At 37.8% G+C, this 13175-nt stretch overlaps 2 protein-coding genes across 2 annotated transcripts; both read left to right on the forward strand.

Moving 5' to 3' along the window:
• The first annotated feature begins 1968 nt into the window (after positions 1–1968).
• On the forward strand, positions 1969–9668 carry slc15a5 (solute carrier family 15 member 5). The gene is made up of 9 exons (XM_065292021.1): positions 1969–2630; positions 4519–4741; positions 6385–6554; positions 6673–6893; positions 7305–7491; positions 7598–7786; positions 8906–9037; positions 9122–9230; positions 9321–9668. The coding sequence occupies exons 1-9, from the start codon at positions 2276–2278 to the stop codon at positions 9463–9465; spliced, it is 1731 nt and encodes a 576-aa protein (XP_065148093.1). The 5' UTR covers positions 1969–2275; the 3' UTR covers positions 9466–9668.
• A 1396-nt stretch (positions 9669–11064) lies between these two features.
• tmem17 (transmembrane protein 17) lies at positions 11065–13087 on the forward strand. Its single transcript, XM_065292414.2, has 5 exons — positions 11065–11307; positions 11738–11841; positions 12352–12465; positions 12547–12690; positions 12797–13087. The coding sequence occupies exons 1-5, from the start codon at positions 11091–11093 to the stop codon at positions 12893–12895; spliced, it is 678 nt and encodes a 225-aa protein (XP_065148486.1). The 5' UTR covers positions 11065–11090; the 3' UTR covers positions 12896–13087.
• The last annotated feature ends 88 nt before the right edge of the window (positions 13088–13175 follow it).

Below are 13175 nucleotides of genomic sequence, written 5' to 3' on the forward strand. Positions count from 1 at the left end.
TGCACTATAAAAAGGGTAAGTTTGAAGTGGTAACACTTAAAAAAACTTATTTTTTCAACTTGAATTTTTCTCACTTTAGGAGAAAATGTAATATGAAATTTGTTTTATTACTTCAGTTTGTAACACTTAAAAAATGTAAGCTTGATTAAGAAAATTTAAGTTGATAGAAATACTATTTTTAAGGTGTTACCAACTGAAGTATTTTTTTAAGTTGATCCAACTTTTACTTTTGTGAAGTTTTTTGCAATTTCAAGTCTTGCCAACTCAAACAGTGCCCTCTAGAGGTGTAGTTGCTCTATTACAAACACAACTGTGAAGATCTGAGACACCATCTGAGCAAATAAAATATCAATTAAAGAAAAATCCCCTTATACAAAATATCAATACATTCATGTTGATTTTGAACCCTTTTGTTTTAAGTTAAAAATATTCTCAGATTTTCATTGACATGTGTAAAGGTCGATCACAAAACTCAGGGTTGAATCCATGGCAACCAAACCGTGTTCTCATTCAGTGATGCACCACACTGAGTCTGTGTTGTTTTCAGTCTGCCGGTTTCCCTTCTCTTTTGAGTGCCATTCACGCCCAGTCAGCTCCACCACTGTGGTCCTTTCTCCACTCATATAATTGGTGAGCTCAGGCAGAAATATTCAAACCCAGCACACCGTAGCCATCCAGAACAGAGGGATTGTGATGCTATATGGCTACAGGCCAAACGCCACTAAGAGAATCAATTAAAACACACTTTCCCAAAGAAATTCACTTAAATTCTCATGAATCACCACATCTCAGAAAAAATATGAATGCATAATCTTATATTTAATGGTAATGATATTTATGTTATTATATGTAAATATACTTAAAATCTATACAAATAAGTCTATTCAAAATCAAGCCGGAGAATAATTTTAGGGCGGTTTCTAGGGTAGGGATATAAGGGACTTAAAACAGCTTGCATCTTAAAATATATCTGTGCCATTGTATTATCTCAAGATTCACACTAGTAATGTTTTTTGTAAGGTAAGATTGTAAAAACTACTTCTATAATTAAGGCCTAGTCCTGGATTCATCTAAACCCTGTCCAAGAAATCTCCCCTATAAATAATTAGTATTAAATTTAGCTCAAATATTATACCAGTTGTAGCTCAATTAGAAATGCAAAGGTTATAGGTTCAAACCCCAGGGAATAGACTTACTGATGAAAATGTAGCTTGAATCCACTTTGTCGATTTGGATAAAAGTATCTGCATAAATGTAAATTATTTTACAAATACTTTAAAGTTGAATCCATTTAAACTTTATGCAGCAAATCGTTTGAGATAAATTATTTTTGTGAGGAAAAAGCACTGGAGGGTAGCAACATTTCACATGCTGACTAATTTGGCACTGCCTCTTGGCCACCTTTCACAGTGGGGTGTTATATACTAGCGGCATCTTGGGTCGTTTAAAGTTTAATTATCTCTAATTTGCTAGCACCGCATTGATACATACTTGTGAAGTGAATTTGTGAGAAATGTCATCGGGTGCTATAGCTTCACACCTTTTGAATAAATAAACAAGTATAAAATATCAGCACCAGCTCCACAAGGGGGCCGAGGTCAGCCTGCTTTGTCATAAAGAAAGGCCCATCTCTGCACAAAAAACAAAATGTCAATGGTGCCGACCCTGATTAAATATCTCGTAAAGATTCTTTTCAGTTATTTTTAGGTCAAATATCTGATACAAAGAACTATAAGACCAAAGAAAGCCTTTGATAAACTCACGTAAATTCAGAAGTTACGAGGTAGCTCATTTGTATGTGTTTGTACAACTTTGGGTTGGTGCGTCATTACTTTTCTCTAATAATCATACAAATTCATGAGAATTAGCCACCTTGTAAAATTATTACAAGATCAAGCTGCATAGTCCCAAACCAGAAATCAATATAACTTGCTTCTTAGAAAGGACAGACTCACTACAAAAGAATGTCTCACATCTCCGAAATCGCTTTCGTCATCAATATCCAGCAGGCAAAATGCCGAAACGTCAGTTATCTTAATGAGATACAACCAAAGACCCACCAAACTCAAAGTACAACAGATTGATGACGAAAAGCAGTCCGTAAACAGTACTCAGAAACCTCAGTAAGGAGATACAATGTGAGCTCGCAAAGTCTCGATTGTTAGGCATCTACAAGATTTCACGTATCTGTGAGACATTGTATGTTTCGGCCTCTAGTAATGGAGAATGGGATCTGCCTAAACATCACTTCCACAGGAAGATCTCTAGAAGCAGCATGCCGCCCGTAGATTCATTTGATCGACGTTATGGCCTCCTCCCTACGGAGATCTTCACATCTCCACATCCCAGTGGGACGGCCACCAAGCCCCGCAAGAGACGTAAGAAGCTACAAGCGATCGTCTGCATTCTTTTTGTGGAGCTGTTCGAGAGGTTCACCTTTTTTGGGATTGTTTGCAACATGATCCTTTTCTGCACCATTAAGCTGGGATATAGCAATTACCAAGCAGCCATGGTAAACACGTGTTTTGTGGGAGCCAGCGTTCTCACACCTGTTCTTCTGGGATGGTTCGCTGAGACGTGTTTGGGAAGGACCACAGTTTTGTTTTTGTGTGCTTTCCTTCATTTCTTTGGTTAGTTGGTTATTTTTTTTGCATTGACTTTAACTTGAGAGTGACATTTTGGTCTATCTATATCTATAAATACCTTCATTAGCAAATATTATGTGTTAACTCAAATGAAATTGCTTACTTTAATGAAAATTACATTGAACTCAATCATCTTGTAATTTAACCAGAAAGGATTTAGCCTAACAAAAATAAACTGTAACTTACTGTAACTGTAAAAACAGCTCATTTTAGTTTTAACAACTTAAACACGTCATTTTGACTTTCTTGACAAGTAAACAGTTGGTATTAATAAAAATAAAAGTTGAATGGGCCTAAGTTATTACAACTTTATTTTTATAATTTATAGCAACTTCTAACTAGTCAAAATACTTGAAATGGCTTATTGATTCAAGTTGTTTAAATGTAAACATTTAAAGTCTCCATGAAACGGAAGTAGCGATTGCCTTATGACCCGTTTACACGAAGGAAAGACGCAGATTTTTCCCTGCGGTTTGGCCTCTCATTTACACGAAACCCCCATTTTTATCACAGAGTAACACAGTCTCACCCCATGGCGTCAATATTTGACGACACTTGACCATGCGTCAATATGTTGACGCGGAGGGTATACCTTTCGCGTCATTTTTTGACCAACTGGGGACTTCAATACTATTACGTCCGTTGCATTCTCTTTCCTATTTTCTTACCATTTTCGCGTCGGTTTAGGGTTAGATTACGCAAAATTAAACAGTGTACACGAAATTAAACAGTTGTCACCTGGCGTTGGGGTTAGAGTTAGGTACGCGAAATTAAACAGTTGTCACCTGGCGTTGGGGTTAGAGTTAGGGTTTGGGTAGGGATGTCATTATGTAAATCTAACCCTAAACCGACGCGAAAATGGTAAGAAAATAGGAAAGAGAATGCAACGGACTTAATAGTATTGAAGTCCCCAGTTCGTCAAAAAATGACGCGAAAGGTATACCCTCCGCGTCAACATATTGACGCATGGTCAAGTGTCGTCAAATATTGACGCCATGGGGTGAGACTGGGTTGCACAGATAGCCCGGTTATGCGTCAACTGGGAGAAACGGGGTTTTAGGTTCTGAAATGTCACATTATGTGCCAGAAAATGCTTGACGTCATGTGAGCACTCTTTTGAAAGGAACAGGAAGTCGCTTGTGTTATTCGTTGGTGTTGATTCTGAGAAATTTGATTGGCTTGCATGGCTTTATTCCTCTCCCTACATTGCTGCCCATAGGTTTGGCATAGTTAATATGGCGCTTGGCAGCATATTTATGTGGGTTGATGCAAATTACAAGTTTTTGGAAAACGATGTTGTGTGTACAATGTTATTATTGAAAACGGAGGCGTGGAAATATTTGTTTCTCTAAATACCCGGCTATGTGTAAATGTGGCCTTATTTTCCACGTGGTGACGTATATCCGAGGGAAAGCGGCTTTTGTAATTAAATAAGTCTGTGCTGGATTTGAATTTGTCCATCGAGATCTGATCATCATCGAGATCTGATCATTTTAAGTTGGGTCGTGTTGCTAATTGCTAATCGCTGCGATCTTCTCCCGGACCCCGCCCACCTGCCACCGTATGACCGGAAGTAAAGGGGAAATCCTTATGAGGAGGGGAGGAGATTTGCATTTTTGATTAAAGATTATGAGGGCACATGAATTAAAAAAAAAAATGAAGCTCACAGATAAGTCAATTTTAAAAAAATATCACAATATTCCAAAACAAATTACAGTTTTATTTTCATGGCGACTTTAAGTGCAACATTGAATTTTTATACTAGTTAACTTTAGTAAGTTCGATTGACTTGCATGACCAATTTGATTAAACTTGCAATCAGCATTGCAGCACTTTTTTACTAACTGATTTGCTCTTACTTGGTCATTTACAGGCACTGCCATGCTTCCAGTCGTCGCCTTCCCTTTTGAGGATTTCTATATAAACACGCATAATATCGTGCATCAGCTTGAGCCTCATGAGCAGCGCATCCTTTTCTACACAGGGCTTGTTGCTGTGTCTCTTGGCATCGGTGGCATCCGTGCCATCCTTTGCCCGTTGGCAGCCTATCACCTTCAAGGTTGTGAACGACACCAACTTTTGTCCTTCTTCAACTGGTAAGCTGCTACCGCTACATTAAATACTGGTTTAGTGATGGTATTATATGAAGGGCTCAGATGCAAAACCCGCTAAGTGCATCTGACATATTTTCTTGTAAATTAGCATTTTTATCAGACTCAATGAATTCTGGAAACAAACTGGTATTTCTGAATGGCCTGAGGCTGGGAATAAGCAGATTGGAAGTGAAAGTATTTCAATAACGTATAGAGACAGCATTTTTTTTATATCATAATATCTCATTTTTGACGGAGGTGGCGTTTAGTGGTACTTGCATATGAGCTCCTCATATGGTAATACTATGTTATTTTGATATGAAATTCTTATGCCATGGTACAGTACATGTCCAAAAACTACAGTAATACTTACACTCACCTAAAGGATTATTAGGAACACCTGTTCAATTTCTCATTATGCAATTATCTAATCAACCAATCACATGGCATTTGCTTCAATGCATTTAGGGGTGTGGTCCTGGTCAAGACAATCTCCTGAACTCCAAACTGAATGTCAGAATGGGAAAGGGGAAATTTTGACCGTGGCATGGTTGTTGGTGCCAGACGGGCCTGTCTGAGTATTTCACAATCTGCTCAGTTACTGGGATTTTTACGCGGCACAACCATTTCTAGGGTTTACAAAGAATTTTGTGAAAAGGGAAAAACATCCAGTATGCGGCAGTCCTGTGGGCGAAAATGCCATTGTTGATCCTAGAGGTCAGAGGAGAATGGGCTGACTGATTCAAGCTGATAGAAGAGCAACTTTGACTGAAATAACCACTCGTTACAACCGAGGTATGCAGCAAAGCATTTGTGAAGCCACAACACGCACAACCTTGAGGCGGATGGGCTACAACAGCAGAATACCCCACTGGGACCACTCATCTCTACTACAAATAAGAAAAAGAGGCTACAATTTGCAAGAGCTCACCAAAATTGGACAGTTGAAGACTGGAAAAATGTTGCCTGGTCTGATGAGTCTCGATTTCTGTTGAGACATTCAGATGGTAGAGTCAGAATTTGGCGTAAACAGAATGAGAACATGGATCCATCATGCCTTGTTACCACTGTGCAGGCTGGTGGTGTTATGGTGTGGGGGATGTTTTCTTGGCACACTTTAGCCCCCTTAGTGCCAATTGGGCATCGTTTAAATGCCACAGCCTACCTGAGCATTGTTTCTGACCATGTCCATCCCTTTATGACCACCATGTACCCATCCTCTGATGGCTACTTCCAGCAGGATAATGCACCATGTCACAAAGCTCGAATCATTTCAAATTGGTTTCTTGAACATGACAGTGAGTTCACTGTACTAAAATGGTCCCCATAGTCACCAGAACTCAACCCAATAGAGCATCTTTGGGATGTGGTGGAATGGGAGCTTTGTGCCCTGGATGTGCATCCCACAAATCTCCATCAACTGCAAGATGCTATCCTATCAATATGGGCCAACATTTCTAAAGAATTGCTTGAATTAAGGCAGTTCTGAAGGCAACTAACACTTATAAAATACTATGAAACGTATGGTCGTTTTTGCAAGTATATTTGCTTTTATTATATAATTTGGATGCTGAATTGAAAACTTGTTTGTGTAGTTATTGCTAAATATGTCATTACTGTAACTACAGTACATCATCTATCCACAGGTTTTACTGGTTAGTCAACCTGAATTCAATGGTTGTGATTTTGGGGATCGCCTACATTCAGCAGTCAGTGGCCAAAAACTTGTGCTTTCTCATTCCGTTCACCTCAGTTCTTCTGGCTCTCGTCGCCATACATATGGTACGCAGCAAGCTCACCTTCCATCCTAAAAAAGGTAATGCCGTTAAACATGACTACAGTTGCTAAATCCAGCCTTGGTCGACATTTTTGCAATATAGTAAAATAAAACAAAGAGTGGTTAACTGTGAATTTTGTTTTGTTCAAATAAACAGGTAGCTCCTTGCTAACTACGTTCGGGGTGTTCCTGAACTCTCTAAAAATGTGTTGCCTTCATTATCGCCATTTAAGTGGAGATGTTGCCAACTGGCTAGACCGGGCTAAAGAAAACAACGGTGGCTGTTACAGTGAGACCAGTGTGGAAAACGTAAAGATCCTGGTCAAACTGTTTCCTCTGTTTGGACTTCAACTTTTATACCGTGCTTGCATTACTCAGGCAAGTCTATATGTCAAACTAGGCAACATGTTCATATTTCCAAAATATTTTTGTATTAAAGGTATAGTTTACCCAAAAATTACAATTCTGGCAACAATTACCCACCGTCATGTTGTTCTAAACATGTATGAGTTTCTTTATTCTGCTGAACACAAAATAAGATGTTTTAATACATGATGGCAAGAACACAGTTGATGGTACCCATTGACTTCCATAGTGGGAAAACTATGGCAAATTGTAGCTTCTTTTTCTATCTTCTTTTGTGTCCAGCAGAATAAAGAAATTCATACCGATTCAGAACAACAATTGGATGAATAAATGGTAGCATTTTCATATTTGGGGGAACTATCCCTTTAAGTCTGTCTGTCAACATTTGCATCTTCTTTAGTATCTTTATAATGATATTGGCAGATTCCGTCGGGCTATTATCTGCAGACGATGCACTCAAACTTGAAACTCGATGGCTTTATCCTGCCAGTAGCAATTATGAAAGTGATCAGCATACTGCCCGTGTTGATCTTAGCACCACTGCTGGAGCTTCTGAACACCTGCTATCAGTCTCCAAAGAAACTACTTCCCTCTCCAACTACATTTATAAGTGAGCACCTCAATAGCAAACAGAAATTATTCTGACCAGTACTACAAAGGACTTGATACTGATTCTGTCATGTAAATTTAGGGTACACTTGGGTTTTTCTCTGCAGCTATGGGCCACGCTTGTGCCGCTCTCTCAGCATTACTGGCAGGAATCTCAGAGATCCATAGAAAGGATTACCCACAGGTGGAGCAGACACTCTCAGGCAAGGTCCTCCATGTGTCCTCCATGAGATGTTTCCAGCTTACTCCACAATACATTTTACTGGGTGTGGCGGAGGCCTTCGTGACACCAGCATGTGCGTATTCTCAATTCACAATAAAAAATATGTGACCCTGGACCACAAAACCAGTTAAAAGTAGCATGGGTATATTTATAGCAAAAGCCAAAAATACACTGTATGGGTCAAAATTATCTATTTTTCTTTTATGCCAAAAATCATTAAAATATTAAGTAAAGATCATGTTCCATGTAGATATTTTGTAAATTTCCTACCATAAATATACTACCATTAACCCTTTTTTGTTTTCGGTGAGTGGATGCAGTTGTTAAGGACTTCAATTGGACAACTTTAAGGCCAATATTCTTAATATTTTGAGAAAATTCCAGATATTCATCTCGGCCAAATATTGTCCTATCCTAACAAACCAAACATCAATCGAAAGCTTATTTTTTCAGCTTTCTGTATAAATATGATGAATTAATGTCAATTTTTTAAAAAATTATGTAAAATTACATTAAAAAACTGTATTTGTGTATTACGGAAAATTTCTGTAATTGCTTCTGTAATTTATTGTGTCCGTTATTTTACAAAAATATTTATGGATTTTTTTACAGTGTTAATGTAAAATTACAAAAAAATATTTGTGTATTACGGAAAATGTCTGTAATTTATTCTGTAATTTATTGTGACCGTTATTTTACAAAAATATTTATGGATTTTTTTACAGTGTTAATGTAAAATTACAAAAAAACTATTTGTGTATTACGCAAAATTTCTGTAATTTATTCTGTAATTTATTGTGACCGTTATTTTACAAAAATATTTATTGATTTTTTTTACAGTGTTAATGTAAAATTACAAAAAAAACTGTATTTGTGTATTGCGGAAAATTCTGTAATTTATTCTGTAATTTATTGTGCCCGTTATTTTACAAAAAAAGTAAAAAAGTTTTTACAGTGTTAATGTAAATTACAGAAAAAACTGTATTTGTTTATTACGGAAATTTCTGTAATTTATTGTGCCCGTTATTTTACGGTATAGTTTTCCGGCACCCCAGCTGATGGATTTTTACCATTTTTTACAGATTTTTTTACAGTGCATATGACTGGTTTTGTGGTCCATGTTCACATATATCCATGATGTTTCACCTGCCAAAATTTCAATTACTTTACTTCCTCCTTTTGCTCTGTTCAGGCTGCCTCATCTCTTTCTGCCTAACTCCCAGTAATCTCAGAGGCGTCTCCCTGCATTTCCTAACCCTCTCGTATGGAGGTGGGTGCTTCCTAGGAGCTTTCCTCATTCAGTTCCTTTATTTTGTGTCAGGAGGTAAACATATTTTCAAATTCATACAGCATATACATTCTCTCATATTATATTTGTTTATAAACCAGTGTTGTTATATGATTGCAGGAAACTTCTATCCGAATAACCTCAGCACTGGCAATATGGATAGGTTTTTCTTTACACTGGCTACATTAATGACTATAAACACACTGGTGTTTTGGAGAATATCACGGAGGTACGGTTCAAGCTATGAATATACTATGACTAACTATGACTAATGAATAAACAGTATCGACAGATCAGTCTTTATAATGTTTCTGGGCAGGTACGCAGATTTGAGCATGGAGTTGAATAGTGGGGCAGGACAAAGTCCCCTATCTGAGAAACTTCTCCAGTATAAGGCCTGTCTTCGTTTTTATGACACAGTGGAGCGATTTGAAACTTCAACCTCAATGGAAACTGTGCTATGATCTCACCATACACACCGAATCTGTAACGCTGGCGTTACACATCAGAGACTTTTTAGTTGAATCTGCTCACCTGGAAATAGAGCAGTGCCTGTAAATAGCTGCATGATCACGTTGAATGTATAAGAAAAATCAGCTATTGTATAATTTATTTATTTTATGATATTTTATGAATAGCTCATTATGAAGAGAAAATGTTTTTGCTGTTGATGAAAAGAACTGTAAATGATAAAGGCATTGTGGTGGTTCCATGGAAGAGATGGCATAAGATCAATAAAGACTTTTCGACCCAAAAACTTCCAGACCATAGAATAACATCCAGCCAGGAATTATAGAAAATGTCCATTAAAGAACACCTATTGTAACTGTGGGTTCACACCAGATGGGAGTTCAACGATTTGTGCGAGTAGATTACATACAAAGTCAATGCAAAGACGCGATCAGACGCGTCCTTGCGTGGGGCGATGCAAATGATGCGATATGGGCGATGCATTTGCTGCGAAAACACGCGCTATTCGCCTCAAATGCATCTTCGCCAAAGTTGAAAATATTCAACTTGAGCGAAAAAATCACATCACATGAATGTTCAATCCCGCGAGTAATCTAGAGCGAGTAACGCGATGCCCCGCGTTTGGTGTGTACGTAGCATAAGTGTTTTAGTACATGTTAATGATATGCAAAAGGTACATACCCCAAAGTAAACGATGTCGCAAGTTATAGTCTCCAACGTAGAACTCTTTACCTTTACTAAAAAACACACAGATTGTAGCCAACAGTTTACTTCCTGGGATTGGTGATGTAGACAAGGGCGATATTATCATAAATCCTGCCGCTTTAGACTCACAGCCTGTAAGTTAATTCCTGTTAGCATTGCATTGTAAGGGAATCTTTCAAACATGGTAAGGAGCGTTACGTTTCCGGCTGACGTCAGAGGTATTCAGGCCTATCACAACGTACAGATTAGCTGGCCAATCAGGGACACAGAGTTTTTCAAATCCGTATGTTTCAGGAAGAGAGTGAAATCTGGAGCTACACAAATGTAAGGTATGTGAAAATAATGTTGTTTCTTAGCAATAAAATAAGTGCTCCTTAAGCTGTGGAATTTCATGCATTTGTTTATGTCTCTAAACAACTATGCAACATTAATATTGTGAGCCATCTTCAGTGATGTACTTTCTGGGAGAGATTAAAGGATGGCAACCCCCAATAATCAAAGCGGGCAATTACAACCGCTTCATTATATACAATAATTAATGTATATGTACAGCTCACGAGTCATGACCCCTAATGTTTGGTCATATCTATTGTAGGCAGTCATTACATTAATTTTAAACTTAATAAACAAATTTGGTATTTATTTATTATTACAAATTTCACCAATATTTTATTATTTATTAGTTACTTTCGACCAAATGTTTTTGATGTTTACACATCTTTTTTTTTATAGGTAATTTTGTATTGTGTACTTTTGTGGATTCACAGAGCAAGAATTTCACTGTATAATATGACAATAAACTCTTGAATGCTGGAGCCACAAAAAATATTTAGATGTAGATGATTACTGGTTATGAAGAGATGAAACTCATTGTAGCATTCACACTGCCTTTCTAACAATGGGTTAATTCAGCATGGCTGCATTTGCGCAGAGAGTAACAACACACACCTCCCCATCACAGCTGGAGCGTTACCACCAAGCGTTGCTACGGACTCGCAGTAAGCGCAGTTTTAATATGGACCTGCCCGAACCCATACGAAGACGGCTAGGGGATTTCTCCAGGACCGTTTTCGTGGACCAGAGTCGTACGCAACCCTCCCCTGGAGAGCACGCAAATTTTCTAAGCGAGGGTAAAGTGTGGTTTGGTTTGTTCACTGTGTTTTGTTAGCTGCTGAGCTAATTCAACTTGTAAGTAAATCAACGAATTTAGTTACATTCCAGGAGCCTTGGTATGTGATAAATGTATTGCGTTTTTCTCAGTTCAGTATAAACGTTATAAGTGAATGTTGTGTTTGAATAACACTGAGCTCAGTGAGCTGCCTACCTGGCTGTACAGCATTTTTTACCGCGTTCCAGTCGTTAGGGCAGATATGAAATGATAGTACCGCGAGAGCACAGCTTCCGACTCGCTCTCGCGGTACTTTGATGTCATAAACCGATCGATCTGCGCAGCGCGGCAATAAATTGAACAGATCTGCTGTCTGCATAAGCAGCTCACTAAGTTTTGAAACATTTAGTTTGTTTAGACTTATATTTCATACTTCACTTTTTGTTTCCCAGATAAAGATGTAATATCCAGTCTTCCTCTTCAGATGTCACTTTACTTTAACATGTGGTTCTTTCCATTCTGGTGGATTAGTGAGGTTGTCATGCTCCAACTGAAGGTAATTCCCTTACTTCTTTAAATCTTGACTATAGACCCTTTTACAGCTCACGTGATCAAATAGCCTGCGCGCGCATTTGGGCAACAGAAGTGGTGTTATTCCCCATTGGTTCTAACGTGGTAGCAACTCAGAAAGTTTATTAAAACGGTTTCTCAACATCAAAATGTCTCGTTGTTGCGTTTGGTTGCACTAATATAATATACTAATGTACGTATGTATCTGGCAACTTTATTTTTGGCCATCTGCTAACGTCTTTTATCCACTCCACTATAGTACACGGATCTGGTAGCTGTGTTGAAAATGTTGATAAGGTCAATTTTTTTTTTTAAATAACTTACTGTTTGTGTTGCTTCACTGTTGATTCTTACGATACTTCCGTTGCCTAAATGCGCGCGCATACGCTGCCACGTCATCATTGTGTACAAACAGTAAAAGGGTCTATTGCTGCTATTGTTTACTACACTGAACGTCTGACATGTTAATAATAGTATACATTCTTCTACCATCTAGTATCCAGCTCTCGTTGATTATTACAAGTTCATCCTGATAACTATCCTTATTTTAATGACCCTCATTGAGGCGATCAGACTCTACCTGGGCCATGTTGGAAATCTGCAAGAGAAGGTCAAACATGTTTTTAATATAATATTATACAGTATAATAATGCTCGTCTTGAACTCATAATGTATCTGTCGATTTGAACAGGTTCCAGAATTGGCTGGATTTTGGTTGTTGACTCTCCTTTTGCAGTTTCCTCTGGTTCTCTTTCAGCTGTTCAATGAGGCGATTCTCATTCAGCCTCTGGAGAGAGGAGTTCATATTATACTGGCCTTGTTTATCTTTGCAGAGGTATGAAGGATTTTATGGTTGTGTATTATTTGTATAAGATTGCCTAATGTATAACTTCAATCATGCGTGTTGTTGTAAATACTGAAAGATTGTGAATTTGTTTCAGGCTCTTTTTGGCTTTGTTGCCTTGCGTGCGATGGTTCGACACACTGAAAGTCGTTTTCATTTGAGACAGTTTCATGGGATTCAGGAATTAAGAACATAACGCTGGACGCCAATACGGATGATCTTGATAAAACACTTTTGTTACATAAATACACACTGTAAAAGTGGTTGCATTAGAATTTTGAGTTAATTCAACTTTTTTGAGTTAACTTATATTTTTAAATTGAATACTTATTTAAGGCAACCAGGTAACTTACTTTTTTAAGTTGGACCAACAAATCTTTTTTTTACTATACACTCTAAAAAAACAAACGGTGCTATATAGCACCAAAACAATTGCTTTGGATCGTAACGATAGAAGAACCATTTTAGTGCCATAT

Source organism: Paramisgurnus dabryanus, chromosome 23 (assembly GCF_030506205.2).
Source record: "Paramisgurnus dabryanus chromosome 23, PD_genome_1.1, whole genome shotgun sequence".
In the NCBI taxonomy this organism is placed as follows: domain Eukaryota; kingdom Metazoa; phylum Chordata; class Actinopteri; order Cypriniformes; family Cobitidae; genus Paramisgurnus; species Paramisgurnus dabryanus.